The sequence below is a fragment of the Lemur catta genome, chromosome 9 (genome assembly GCF_020740605.2).
Source record: "Lemur catta isolate mLemCat1 chromosome 9, mLemCat1.pri, whole genome shotgun sequence".
Lineage (NCBI taxonomy): Eukaryota > Metazoa > Chordata > Mammalia > Primates > Lemuridae > Lemur > Lemur catta.
In genome coordinates, this window is record NC_059136.1 from 65,625,244 (window position 1) to 65,640,597 (window position 15,354).

A 15,354-nucleotide genomic window follows, 5' to 3' on the forward strand; every position below is an offset into this window, starting at 1 on the left:
TGGTGGTGTAGTGGGCACAAAGTGTGGGGCAGGCAGAAAGGAGGGTGTGGTTATAAAGGGATCCTTACAGTGATAGACTGTTCTGTATCTTGACTGTGGTGAGGGATGCATGAACCTACACATGTGACAAAATTGTATAAAATTAAAACATACATATACACATGAATGTAAGTAAAATGAGAAATCTGAATATTGGTGGATTGTATGAACATTAATATCCTATTAATAATATTGTATTTTAGTTTTGCAAGATGTTACCATTGGGGAAATTGTGTAGAAGGTACATGAGATCTCTCTGTATTATTTATTACAACTGCTTGTGGATCTATAATTGTCTCAAATATTTTTAAAAAAATAGATATATTTAAAAAGAAATAATAGAACTTCTAGAAATTAAATATTATAGAAATTAATATGCAATTGACAGGTTAAAGAGCAGATCAGATAAAGCTGAAGACTAAAGTTGTGGATTGGAAGATAGAGGTAAGCACACTAGCCAGAATCCAGCACAGAATGACAAAGATGAAAGTAAGATTAAGAGAACATATATTCTAGGGTGTCTAATATATATCTGATCTAGAAAGAAAAAAATAGAGAATGGGACAGGGCATTTTGAAGACATAATCTCTAAGAATTTTCAAATCTATGAAAGATAATTGTGAAATGAATGAACTAGATCTTCACATATCATTATGGAAGGCTCATGTAGAGTATTATGCAAATAAAAAGGGCAAGTCAGAGAAGCATACAGTTAAAACAAACACATATATAGTTTTAACGCATGCAAAACAATACTATATGTTACATATAGACATTATGTATGTATTAAATATGTAAGAAATTTTGCTATTCATGCAGTAGGTGCTCATTGGTCATTGCCTTATCCCTGTGATGAGATGGCACTTGAATTGTAGTGTAGCAGTAGGTTATTTCTTTTCCCAAAAGTAGTGACTATTTAAGTTGAGTGATTAAAAAAGGGCATGGATTTTCTAAGCAGAATTCATGCATTGAAATTAATATTCTGAAGTGTATTCTCTTAGCTCACAGAAAAACTGCTCTAATATTCACTTAGAACCTTTGATTTATTCAATACGTGATTCTAATAAACTTAGTTGGCTTCTAATGCATGGTAGATTAGAGATTAGCAAAGGCGGATAGACAGATAATAATAAGAAACGACAACCAGCTGTGAGGTCTGAGGCAGGAAAATCCACCAAATGGATGTATAGGAATGAAAGCCAAAAATAGTCTAAGACTAAATGTAACATAAAGGCAACGAATCCTACATGCCCTAGTAATTCCAGATAGCAAGCTGTACGGTACAGTCATTAATGATGGCCTCATGTTATCCAGATATTTATGTTTAAGTTCAAGTACTCAGGAAACTTTATAATGTATTTTTGTAGCAAATTTCATCAATTTTTAAAAATATTTGAGAATTAAAGGATATAATTTTTATGCACAATTGATCTCTTTGGAATAGCGCATTTCTAAATTATGCCTGTATTTTACTTATTCAGCAGCCATTCCTTGAGAGAATACTGTGTTAGGCATGATATTGACACTGGCCACACAAAGGTGAATCAGATACTTCATTATGTCATTCACTAACACAGTGCCTGGCATATGGTATGTGTTAATAAATACATTTAGACACAGAAGAAAGTGCTAATTTGGCTGTTTGATCTCTGCTATACTTGTATCATTTTGAAAATTACCAAAATTAGAAGTGGAGACAGCTAAATACTATTGGATTTGGAATTTCAATTGAGAAGGGTGGTAGCAATATATGCTTTTATGAATTTCCTAGAGGCTTTTTGGAAGTCTGTATTAAAAGATTTTAAAAAGTTTAACCTGATTAACTTTGTAATCCTAATTCTAAAAAAATAGTCTTAAGAAAATGATGAAAAATAAGAACAATGCTTTTTAAATGATACTTTTCTGGCATTATTTATAATGATGAAAACACTTTACGTGTACAATAGTAGAGAACTGGTTAATTATGTTATATTCATGCATTAGAATTCCAGTTTGAGAATACTTCATGACATAGGAAAATTCGTGTTATACATTGGTAAGTTACAAAAAAAAATGCCTGGAGGAAAATATACCAAAACGTTGAGTGACTATTTTATGGTAGTGGGATTATAGGTAATTTTCCTTTCCCTTTTTATTCTTTACTCTATTTTCCAAATTTTCTACACTAAACACATATTGCTATAACTGTGAAAAAAATCAAATGCTATTTGTAACATAGCCCTGATTTTCCATTCTAGAATAGATTTTTTGGAAATAGACTTTTATCTCGGAAGATTATTAGGGACCACAATGGATTTTTGTGGATATTATCAATAAGCAAGGCTTGAACTTCATGTAAAGCCACAATAATATCATAAATTCACCATTTATGATTTTGTCACTCATTAAAAATGACATTTTTATGCATGTTCTTATCTATAAAGTTGAAGAAATGAATAAAAGTATAGAACATAATGTTATTAAATCCATGGACAAGAATTCATCAAGATGAAATGGATAATATTTATGTAAATACTTAATGTTCTCTTTTGCTTTCATGAATTTACAGCTCCTCAGTGGGTAGTGCACTTCCGCGAAGACGCTGCTGTGCATATATTACCATTGGAATGATATGTATTTTCATTGGAGTTGGATTAACTGTGAGTATTACTTTGTTATTACAAATCTTTCCTCTCAACTTTATCAACAGTCAGTGATGAGGCCTGGGACAACCTTCAGTGATCCCTGAAGAGGCTGCCTCTTCGGCATGGCAGGCCCCAAAACCTCTGAAGAACTATGGGCAATCACAAACTCAATCCTTTGACCTGGGTTTTTGCTCTTGTTTTTGTTTTTTTGTTTTGCTTTGTTTTTGTCTTAGAAGTAGGATTTTGCTCTGTCGGCCAGGCTGGAGTGCAATGGTGTCATGATACTTCACTGCAAGCTCAAACTCCTGGGCTCAAGCAATTCTCCTACCTCAGCCTCCCTAATAGCTGGGCTACAGGCACATGCCACTACGTCCAGCAAGTTTTTCTATTTTTTATAGAGACAGAATCTTACTCTTGCTCAGGATGGTCTTGAACTCCTGGCCTCAAGCAATCCTTCTGCCTCAGCCTACCAAAATGCTAGGATTACAGGCCTGAGCCACCATGCTCAGCCCATGGACCTGTTTTTAATGGAACTTCCCCATCCAGGTGAAATCATGTCTTTAGACGCCTCTGATGTCCCCTTGCCACTGGGGACGTTAGAATCCATTTAACAAAAGCCTGTTTGTTTTTATTTAGTTCCAGAACAAATGTTGCTTGGTCACAGGGTATCTTATATTCAGAACAGCATTCTTTCAACTGTGGAGAGATCTAAAAGATCATTCTTGTCTTTATCCAAGTCAAGCAGAGATTTACTACCAGTATGAAGATGGCTGGCTTATTTTGAGAGGAGACTGAAGCTAAGCAGTTAGCATCGGTATTATGCCAGAAGAGGAAGGAACTGATCTGTTTTGCTGCCATTTACTTTTTACACTCATTTGTTCTTCAGTTAGTACACCTGGTCCCATATTATTAGCAATGTCCTACTGTGTCCCATGGGAGCAAGAAGTTACATAGATTAAACTCCTTTTAGAGATAACATATTTTAATGTGCTTTTTTGTTTACTTCATAAAATTTATACTTAATATAAGTATTAGTATTGTCTGCCAGGTATAGTTAACAGATATACCTACTCTCATTTTATTATATAAAGACTTTGTGGCTTTAGTATGGGGATACATTTCATAAAAACACAAGTTCTCTAAGTAAACTTTTTTTTAAAGTTTCTAATATTTTGTTTTTATATTGCTTTTTGTTTTAGGTTGGCACCCAAGATTTTGCAAGGAGATTTCATGCAACCTATGTTTCTTGGGCAATAGCTTATCTCTTAGGTTTGATCTGCCTTATCCGAGCTTGTTACTGGGGAGCCATCAGAGTCAGTTATCCAGAACACAGTTTTGCATAAGCTTGCTTATGATTCAGTGATGCAGGTGAGAGTGTCTAGCAGTTCTTGATAAGCTACTCTGGACATCTTTAAATTATTTATCCTAATGGATTCCATTCTGATTTATGTATACTAGTTTCAAGACTTTGGGAGTCTTTTATGAACAAATGCTCATTGCACTACATTATATGCAAATAGTTTGTTTTGCTGCTAGGATTTCAAATTGGAATAAGAAAGCTGTGTTTTCATGTTCTTTTACATCTCTTAAAGATATTTTTGGATTTGTTACAAACATTACATATAATAGCAGCCTTTCATTATTTTTAAATCAGTTATTTCATTACTGGCTGATCTATGAGTATTACCAAGAAGTGTTTATAAATGTTTCTACATTAGTTTCACATTTATACTTACATTTTAATTAAACAGTATCAAAATTGCTTGCTTAAAATCTAAGCAATATGCATTTTGCTTGAACTGCTTACAGTAACTTTAACCTAAGATTATAGTGACCTTATTCAGGAAAAATAATTTAGTGTACCTTCAAAGACTTGACATTCTTGTCAGAGAAAAAAACATTTCTAGATACTGTATGCTTGTTTTTTGTTGTTTGTAGAAAGATACAATATTTTGGTAGTAATTTAAAATACAAGAATGAAAATATTTATTTGTCCACAGTTGGAAATGTTGGATAAATGTCTTCTTTCAAAGATCACAGGACTTTTTGTCTTTCATTTTTGTCATTTACCAGTTATAAAAGATCTGGTTTGGATTTATGGAATTTAATGTTAATCAGCTGTATGTATTCCTTTATAGGGACTGGAGGAAGTATTTCACATAACATGTTTTGTAATACTTAACCAATTTAATCAAAGATTAAGGGTTGTGCTCCTTTTCATTAGATCATGGTAAATTTTTCTTACTGGGATAATTATGTACTACTTGTATATGAAGGGAGCCTTTGGCATTTTACACTAGCAAAAATGTTAGTTTAGAGGTACTCTTACCATTCTTCTCAAAAATAACTGATCAGATAATTATACAAATTATTCAAGAAAATAGATCACAGATGAAGAGCAACATTGTTTTCTAAGAATTCAGTAGGATTTATGGAATCAGCTCTCGCACTGCCCATGTTTGCAGTTTTGAAAAACAAATTGCTTATTGAGAAGTAATATTCTAAAGTCTTTAATGTAATAGAATTAGCTGAGTAAGTTAATTGGTGATTCCAGGGATAAGACTAATATTTTAAATTATTTATGTTCTTGAATAGTTTAAAAATGTATTCGTCAGAGAATTTGGAACAAAATATACATGTAAACTTCACAGAGTAAATGATAAATGTATCAATGCAGTAGCTCAGGATTATATGTACCTTTGAAAATACACTAATAAAGATTATTGTTCAAAAATTACCTTGTTTTTTTCCATTAAAAAATAATGTCGTTTTCAAAATTTCCTTGAGATCTTTCTCTTAAGTTTTCATGTTTTAGAATGCATACGTTTCTTTACATAATATTACTTAATGTTTTCTACTATTTTCATGGTTTTATTTTTAAAATATATGTTTTAAGTCCATTTGTAATATACTCGATGCGGGTGTGGAATGATTATTTCTTTTCCTAATGGTTAGCAGCATTATATATTGAATAATCCATTCTCTCCCACATTGATTTGATTCCCACACTAAATTATATGCTACATGATTATAGTCCTTCTAAAATATAAATCCATGAGAGCAGGAAGCCTGGCAGTCATGTTCACTGCTTTATTCCCACTTAGAACAGTTCCTAGTGTATAGCCTAGTGTATATGTGCTCAAAATACGTGAATGAATATGCATGAATGAATAAATGAATGAATTGATATTTTAAATTCTTATATATAGCTGGGACTGTACTTTATATTTTGTACTAGAAGGTATAGGTAGATATTTCTATAATATTTTTCTTGGGTTAAGGAAAGACTTTTCAAGTAGAATGTAAAAGCAGAAGTCATACAGGAAAGGATAGACAAAATGGATGATTAAGACAAAACAAATAAAAATCATAAGTGAAGCCAAAAGACAAACTGATGAAGATATTTACAAAATAGTAGAAAGTTTTAATCTTTATTGGAAGGGACTAAACACATGAAAAAGCAATTCACAAAAAAAGAAATACAATAGGAAATAAATACCATTTTTTTCAACTTATTAATAATCAAAGAATGTAAGTTAAAATAAAAGGATACTATTTTTCACTTACCATATTAACAAAGAATTTAAAAAAGCAATAATATTCCTGCAATGTTGAGGATATGGGGAAACACACACACACATTCATATTCTTTGACTTAATAATTCTATCCCTAAGAATTTATCCTAAAGGTATTATTAATAAAGGAACAGATATATATGCATAATGATGCTTATCACATTTCCCTTGTTTATAATAGGGATTAAAAACAAGAAATAGTCCAAAAATCAAATAATATGGAATTGATGTAATATCTATGCTATGTAATAACAGGTAGTCATTAAGAATATAATGAAATTTTTCATCTATTGAATTGGAAATGGTTCACAAAATATTGTGTGATACATAGAGTATGATCTACTTTTAGAAAAAAATTATTTTATGTGTATGTATTAAAAAAACTAAGGAAAATTAAACTCTAAAATGTTAAGAGTGGTTATCTCTGGGTAATGAGAGTAATGGATGAGAGAATAATAATTTTTATTCTATTTTTGAAATAGATTAATAATTAAAGAATAAATTTTACTCTTGGTAAATAGATAAGAATTGTATGTGATGCTTACATCAGCTTTTGTACATTTTTATTTTGATTCTTGAAGGATTTTAAAATAAATTCACTAAAATCCAAACCAGTGAATTTCACTGATAAAACAAATTTTAACATCAAGAAATATATATTTAAGCTTAGTCCTATATGAATTACCTAAAATTTTTAATTAATTAAATTCGAATTTTTGAAATTTTATACTCAGGTTTTTGTTTGTTTGTTTAAGTAGAACATGTCTTCCAGTGCCTAGGGAACATAGAAAGTGCTGGGAAAAGGTTATTTGAAAGAATACACCAGAGCCACTAATTAGAAAAGGAAGGATTTACTTGTCCCTTACTGTCCAAAGTACTAAAAATTGCCTTAGTTCTGCTTAGAAAAGAGAAGAAAAATGGCACCACGATCAGGTATACTGGAACATGTCATTTGTGAGTGTGTGTGTATGTGTGTGTGTGTGTGTGTATAATATATGTGTGTGTATATATATATATAAAATATATAGATATATTTCATTTTAGAACAAAAAAAAGGAACCTAATAATGGCATGTGTCAGTTACAGTGCTAGCCTCACAGCCTATGCTGTTTAAATATTCACAGGAATCTAGGAAGCAAGTATAGTATTCTTGTTTCTGTTTTATCACAGGAAATTGAGGTGCTACTCTCATAGATCTGAAGAAGTAGATTTTTGAGTAGGACAGGAATCTGCATTAAAAACAATCACTCCCAAATGATTTTGTTGTGGGCTTTTCCTGGATCACACCCTGAGAAACACTGTACTACACTATGTTGAAAATATACTCACACATTTATATCCACTTTCTCTGGCATCCATATTTCACATATAGAAAAAGCTATGATTGTATTTGAGTAAATAATGCCATTTCTTTTGTTTAGCTTTTGTTTTGTTTAGTTTTGATATGGCTATACTTGCATTCATATGCTATCATAAAACTCTACAGCCTTTTCCATGTTCATGATCTGCATAAATTGCCATAAAACCTAAATTTTCATTTATTCAATGTATGTTTCTGGTATGTACATATACATATATGTAATAAGCTATGAAAATAAAAAGCTCTGGTGTTTGAGTCACCTTACATGTTTAATCTCCATGTCACAGTTATGATTCTACCGTTGAAGAGGCTAAGAGAGGTTAAATAATTAAAGGTCACTCAGCTTATATGTGATGAAGCCAGCTGGAATAAAACAGCCTGTCTGCCTCCAAAATTGATCTGCTTTCCACTACATGAGATTTTACTGTGCTTTACTTTGCAGCGAATAACTTTTGAGTTTTGTGCCCCCTGCTGTTCATTGTCTGTAACTCATCTGTGGAAGAAAATAAAAAATGTTTGACCAAAATATTCATTTCGAAAGAATAGAATACTTTAGTTTAAAAAATCTTTTCATGATTTGATATTGTATCCAATAACATCAATTTTAGAGCCTTATCATTTATGCAACAAAATATTATCACATATATTTATCTTTTAAATAACAAAATTATGGGAAGGCTGAGTAGAAATATTTTCTATTAACTATGAGGAAATTGACATGCAATGAACTCTAAATAATATAACTTTATTTTCTTTTTCTTGTACTAGCAATATTTGTTAAAATAATTGTTAAATAGCACAAAATACTAGTAAAAAGATTTATAAAGACTTAATTTTTTAATACATTTTACATACTCAGTTACAAATTAAAATAAATATTATGATCTTGACAGTTCGGTAAACTTGCATGTGTTTGACTTGAGGTGGAATACTACATGAAAAACATAAAAATAAAGAGCCTACATTCTTTTGAGTACTGCCCTACAGAGTAAGGTATCAGGAAAAGCTAAAGATTTAAGAGGTGGGTATAGTTTGTAATTTAGCAGATAAGAGTCTATAACACAGTCTTTTCAGTTTTGTAACTAAAAGCTATTTAAGGTAACTTACTAGGTAGGAAGTGATCACACACATTGCTCTGAACAAATTTTTTGAATGTCCTGAGTGGCCTATTCATATGTGTAGGTACTAATGGTAGAATATGGCACTATGGAAAAGTTACCAGTATTCCAATACACTTTTCTGAAAAACCTTGCCACAGTGTCTAATATTTCCACATCAAATATACATTTGGCTTAAGTTTGGATACTTAAATAATCTTGGAGGAATTGCATTACGTTTTTTATTAGTTATGCTTTTAGTAAGAGTTTAGGAGATGTGTAGAAAATTCCTCAGCTTACATATACGGCCATGTTTTTTCCGGGTCTCTTTCTACGTACTTGCCTTATTCCTTCCTTCATAACTTCCTCTGCCTACCACCTGCCATCCATAGGTCTTCTTTGACTCCCTCCTTATCAATGTAGACTTCAGTACCTGGTTTTCATTCTTTACTGATAAGATGTCAATTGAATGGCCTATCTAATACTGTGGTCTGGACTCACAGTTCTTCGATTCTGTCAAGTCTAATGACCTTTATCTTCATTTCACTTCTACTGTTCAACTTTGTAGCTGCATGCTGAATGGTTACACATAGAACCACTCCATCTCTGAACTTTTACCCTCAGTTATCCTACTCTTTTAACATACATCTCTTCTGTCTTTATGAAATTCTCACTCTGTACCATCGTTCCTGAGTAACAGTTCCTTGAGGAATTCAGGTTTATTATTTTATCATCTCCTCCTGTATTTACCAATGAATCCCACAACTACACAGATTAATGCCACTACAAAGATCTTCACCTTCCACTGACTTTTCAACAATATTTACATGTCTTCAGCTCTTTCTGCAAATTCCCCACAAATGCTATTTCAAAACTTCCAAGTCCTACTGCTTTCCACAGTAGACCCCTTCAGCTTTTACTGGATAATGTCTTTATTTCACCTATTTTTGCTTTTGTCCCTTCTTTCCACCTACAATGTAGATCTCATTCCCTTGTGCCTTCTCAGGGAAGTCACAATTATCTTTCTACTGTTTCCTATATCCCTCTGGGTGCCCAAGTCAATAATGGCATCACCATTTTCACTTATTCTCACTTTTTACACTCTATCAATTCTCCCTTACTTTCTCAGCTCTTCATGGTCACTACCTGCCTTACTTACGGATCTCATAATCATTGCCTGGATTACTGTAGAAACCTCTGAACTGATCCCCCTGCCTTCTTCTTGCCTTGTCTGCTGTCTACTCCTCTTCCCAATCCATTTTCCATATTGTTATTTAAGTAATTCTTTTCCAAATGGTCATGTAATATTATCACACACAACCTAAAAAAGTCCTTCAATGTCTCTATATATCTTTATAAAGGAGATAAAAGATCCTTTATCTTTCTTTAGCCTAATATTGAGCCACTACCAAGCAGTCTCTTGTATTTTGTGTTTCTGCAATACTGAATTACTGGTATTTTCTTATATTGACTATTGTTTCATTCCTATGTATCTTTGGGCTTGTCCTTCCACCTGCAAGGAATACCCTTTTTTAAGTGGGTAAACTTTTTAATCCTTAAAAATCCTGCTCAGGCATTACCTCCCCTATGAACCCTTTCACAATCTCTCTTCTCCCTCCTATCCTTCAACAGAATTAAGTCTTTCCTTGTAGTATTACTTCTATTCCATGTAAATATTTCTACTACATATGCTACCTTCTATTTTACTTATTAGTGTATAGGCACTAGTGAATTAGACTATCATTCTCTTCTTGCTAATTGTGCATCAGCCATACTTATTTCATTTTGTCTTCGTATCCACAGTTTCTAGCATATATTAAGCATAGGTCTTCAAAACATTTTTGCTGAGCTGAGGTGAGCTGAATGGAACCAAATCTCTATTATAGCTTTTAACACATTGCTATAATTATGAGTGTGTGTATTTGTGTATCCTTCATAAAATGCTTTGTAAATGTGAAATAAATAAATGAAAGGCAGACTACTGGCAGGAGGTTGATAAGGAGATCATTTGATAAACACTAGATAATGCTAACTCTTCAGCTTTTCCTGAGTCACCAGGCTTTCATTAACACCACCGAGGTTAAGATACAGGACCTTTATCTTAACAATCAGCTTATTATTAAATTGTAATTGTCTGTTTGCATATCTGCACCCTCAACTAGACAGTACATACGATGAGAGCAGGTAACCAGTTTCGGTACACAGTACCTGTGTGTTTCTAGTACCAACTACTGTGAAAGGTTAAATAAGATATGAAAATATAGTTGTATATAAAACCTGTACTTATGAATAGCAAGACACATTGTGAATTATCATCCTTCGTTTACTTCCACTCTTGCTTTTTTCTCAATCCATTCTCCAATCCTTTGTGTGTGTGTGGGGGGGGGGGAGAATCAAAGTAAATATTTACTTAGAATAAGAAAACCAATGATGACGAATTACGGATTTTAAAAAGATGACAAATACCACAAACATAAAACAATCCAAAAAATATTTTAAATTAACTGCCCAAACCACCACTATGTTTTTCCTATATTTCTAGTTTTATATATTTTGATTATTTGTCATTTGAAAGCCCAGTTTGTAATGTATTTTCTCTGGTAAGAATCAATAATTTGGTATTCCTTTCCAGCATAAACATTTATTTTTTATTGAAAGTTTAGAAAAGTTACTTTCAGTTTCACAATTTGTTATTGGTAATAACACATCAATTTTTAGTATTGCTACATTTGGGGAAAACTGTCATAAGTTTATTATCTGAGCTCTGTGATTTCAGAGCACCTCAAGTTTTCTTACACCAGTGACTAACCTTAAATACTCTTTACTAAAATCACTAAAAGTCATTAACCTGTTTGTTGTCAAAGTTCTTTGTTGTAAATGTGTATTATGAGTTCTAGATTATCCTCGCAGATGCCAACATTTCATGCATAATCAACAAGAAATTTTTAAAAGTCTCAATGTGTTTATGTGGTTCATTTGTTTCATCAATTATCAAAAAATCTAGGAGTTTATTATATTTCTATTTACAATTTCTTTTTCCCTCAACATATTACTAATTTTGGTTTGATCTGAAAAAAATTCTTCCAATTCACATTTTTGTCACAATAATATCTATTGATTTCATTCAGTAATATGTACAAAATAATTTTACTGTAAGATGTATATAAAATTACATATGTTGCATTGTTAAGTATATTTGTGAAGAAGAAAACTTGTTTTGACTAGATTGATGAGAACTGAATCCAGCACTTATAATTTTCTACATCTGGGGGTTGGAAGGATATATTGACTCCACTGTCCACAGACTTCTGGTGCCTCATCCCACAGGGCACATTTTTATCATGACACATCAACTGACCCTGCACTTTAGTCTTTGATGCCAGCCAAGTGAGTTGTCTTAGTGGATGATAGGAATGTTCCTGGAAGACATTTCTACTCAGAGACAATTAGCAATAACTTGACTATACTTGGAAGTGCTTGTGAAACTATGTACCTTTTGAAATGATAAATCTTATCATATTACTGCCCCACTTAGAAACGTCAGTGCTTCCCAATGCTCTTGTAATAAAATTCAGCCTCCTTACTAGAGTCTACAAAACACTATAATTTTGGCTTTTCCCATTTGTCTAAACTCATCTTCAACATTCTATTTTGCTTTCTAAAGCCCAGCCATACTGGTCTTCTATCAGTTTCCAGAATATGCCAAACTTCATTTGTTCTCACCCCAGGCCATTAATACCTACTATTCCCTTTGCCTAAACACTTTTTCCTATCCTACATCTACCTTCAGGCCTAGATTAGATTATCCCTTTTCAAAGGCCAGCCTTCTTCAGCTACTCAGTTCTAGTCAAGTTTCTTTGCCCTTATATATCTTCCTGGTTTCCAGCCTCCTTTGGAGGTTACTTGCCTTTTGAGTTCTCTACCTGCTTCTTTGTGGAATGTGTAAGTTTTCTTAAAGTAATCAGAATCCCTTTCCTAATGTTACAATTCATAATATGCCTATGACATATATATGTGCTATGTATATGCTATATATGCATATATATGCTATATATGTATGGGTATGTATTTTGTATGTATATATAATAGCTTTTTTGATATCTCAACTTAAATGTCTCATTATAATCTCATATACACAAGTTCCAATCTGAACTCATCATTTCCCTCCCCAAACCTGTTCTGACTCTTGTACTCCCTATTTTGTGTCACCACCAACTCACTTGTTTGCCCAAATCAGGAATCCAAGAACCACCCTGTATTTTCTCATTTGCCTCTCCCATTCAATCTTTCACTAAACTATTGATTTAACTTCATCGACATCTCCCAGATTTATCCCTTCCTCTTCACTGCTTAGCTGAGGCGTCTCAAATTCTTGCTGGAGTTATTGTAAACGCCTCCCAGGAAGCCTTCCTGTGGCCTGAATGATTTTGCTATACCTTCTACTCCCCCAAACATGTGCCCTCCACACTCCGCTCCGAATGACCTTTCACATAGTCGATTGTGATCAAAATCTGGTTCATGCTCACGTCTCCTGTTTCATTTCCCCCCACTAATTTTCCCCAACTCCGTTTACTCTTGACAGGTTTTCTTTTCCCCCTACACTTCCTCCTCCTCTTTTCCTGATCTTCCCCCAGCCCACTGCACCCAAAGCGGCACCAGCTGCCCTGAACACTCTGCCTGCCAGGCCTCGGGGTCAACGTAAGCTTTGCTTGCACCGCGCTCCCAACCCGGATCTCCCGTGTCCCCACCACGGTCTTGGCTACTTGTTCACTAGCCCGTGTGCCCTGCCGCACTCAACTATCCTTTTTACCCGTGGCCGCTCCATGTCCCCAGAGGGGACACAAAGATAACAATGAAAAATGAGCCAATGAATTAAAGGCGAAGGTTGACAATAAAGGATTGGGATTCGGATGGCGTTCCTTCAACTCGTTTTGTTCCTTTCAGGATGGCCATCTCTGGGGGGTAACATATTCCTGCCTGATGTAAACAATTTCTCAAACACCCTGCTCCCCGCCAACCCGAATCGTGGCACCCACTAGACTGCGGGGCCCCGCCGGCCGTTGTGACTGCGGGCGGCCTCCCTCACAGACGCGGCCTCCCTCCCTCACAGACGCTGCCTGGAGCCGCCGCCCGGCCCCGCGCAGGAGGCCCGCCTCGCGCCTCCGGGTCCTCGGGCACGCAGGGCCAAGCACTGGGGTCTCGAAGGCTGTTCCCGCGGGCGCGCCCCGTCCAGAGCCGGCCCGTCAGCACCTCGGAGGGGCCCCTCGCGGCCTCCTGCGCTCCACGCGCGGCTCCTAGCGGCCCCGCCCGCCGGGCAAGCACGCGCCGACGGTTAAACGGTTCCGGCCTCGCCGGGCTGCGACCGCCCTCGGGCCCCGGCGCCCGCGGCCACGCCCCGCTCCCGCCCCGGGCCCGCCTCGCGCGCTCGGAGCCGCCCCCGCCCCGCCCCCCGCCGCCACAACCCGGGAGTCGTTCCCCGACGGGCAGCGGGGCGCTCGGCCGCCGCGTCTGGGCTGAGCGCGGCGACGCTGCTGCCCCGAAATCCTCCTGGATCTTGAGGCGGTAGGTGGCCGGGGAAGATGAGCGACCCCAGGGGACAAAAGCTGGGCCCCGCGGTGTGAGGAGGTGGGTGGGCGCCGTCTCTGAGGCGAGGGAGGGAAGCTCTGGGGCGGGTCGGGCCAGGTCGCTGCGGCCCCCGGGACCCACGGGGGGCTACAGGCGGGCTGAGGGCGAGCGCGTCGCACGGGGAAGGGCAGCCGCCAAGGATCGGGAAACTTCGGGAGGGGCAAGTGGCAGTGGGAGAGTTACCCTGCTGAGGGGATGTTCCCAACAAACGACCACCAGAAAAGTAAACGCACAGAGCCTCGGTCTCTGCCCCGGGATCTGGTTCTGGGTGGCGGGGTGGGTTGGAGATTTTTTGTCCCCCGTATCCTGTGGTAAAGGGCTTTCATTGCAGGTATTGCAGGCAGAGCTACAGGAAGGGACAGGTACGCTAGTTAGGGGAGCCCCAGACACCCATCACCTGGACGGTTTTAGCCCATCTAAATACTAAATTGTGTTTGATTGAAAAATACCTCAAATGGGGGGGGGGAACCCCATTTTTTGATTAGTTATAAAGGGAAGGCATGAAATGGAAAATATGATGAAACTCTCTTGGTTTACAGCTTTTTGATATTTTAGTTTTAATTTTTCTGAATAATGCAACCAGATTTACAGAATATAAAATGTCTTTCACCACCTAAGTCATAATTGCTTTATTTCTTACTCCCCCATATTTCCTTTGTGTAACTTTTGATCATTTCATCAGTATGGTCACTTTACTTACAAGCAGCATTTGGTTTCAAGGAATCTTAACTTTGTAAAAGTAATGTTTTGAATTTGGGAACTGAGATTAAATCCTATCTTGTTTTATGGGAAATAAACACAAGGTAAATGAGAATATGGGCTTTTCATCTCATTATTTTTATCCTATTTTTTATTTTTAAATTTCAGAATATTATGGGTGTACAAACATTTTGGTTACATATATTGCCTTTGCACCCCCCAAGCCAGAGCTACAAGTGTGCCCATACCCCAGACATTGCCCTGCGCAGCCATTAGGTGTGAATTTACCCATCCCCTCCAGCCCCCTCCCACCTGCCCGGCACCCTATGAATGT

The 15,354-nt window shown here is 36.0% G+C and overlaps 2 protein-coding genes across 2 annotated transcripts in view; both read left to right on the forward strand.

Moving 5' to 3' along the window:
- The window catches only part of PIP4P2 (phosphatidylinositol-4,5-bisphosphate 4-phosphatase 2), a 48,868-nt gene extending 43,471 nt beyond the window's left edge, over window positions 1-5,397 (forward strand). The window contains exons 6-7 of the mRNA XM_045560903.1: window positions 2,588-2,678; window positions 3,863-5,397. Coding sequence (XP_045416859.1) covers window positions 2,588-2,678; window positions 3,863-4,006 — 235 coding nt within the window. The 3' untranslated portion in view covers window positions 4,007-5,397. The remainder of the gene's footprint in view (window positions 1-2,587; window positions 2,679-3,862) is intronic.
- An 8,759-nt stretch (window positions 5,398-14,156) lies between these two features.
- C9H8orf88 (chromosome 9 C8orf88 homolog) overlaps window positions 14,157-15,354 on the forward strand; it is a 38,447-nt gene continuing 37,249 nt past the window's right edge. Inside the window, exon 1 of the mRNA XM_045560371.1 lies at window positions 14,157-14,258. The gene's annotated coding sequence lies outside the window, so the exon portion shown is untranslated. The remainder of the gene's footprint in view (window positions 14,259-15,354) is intronic.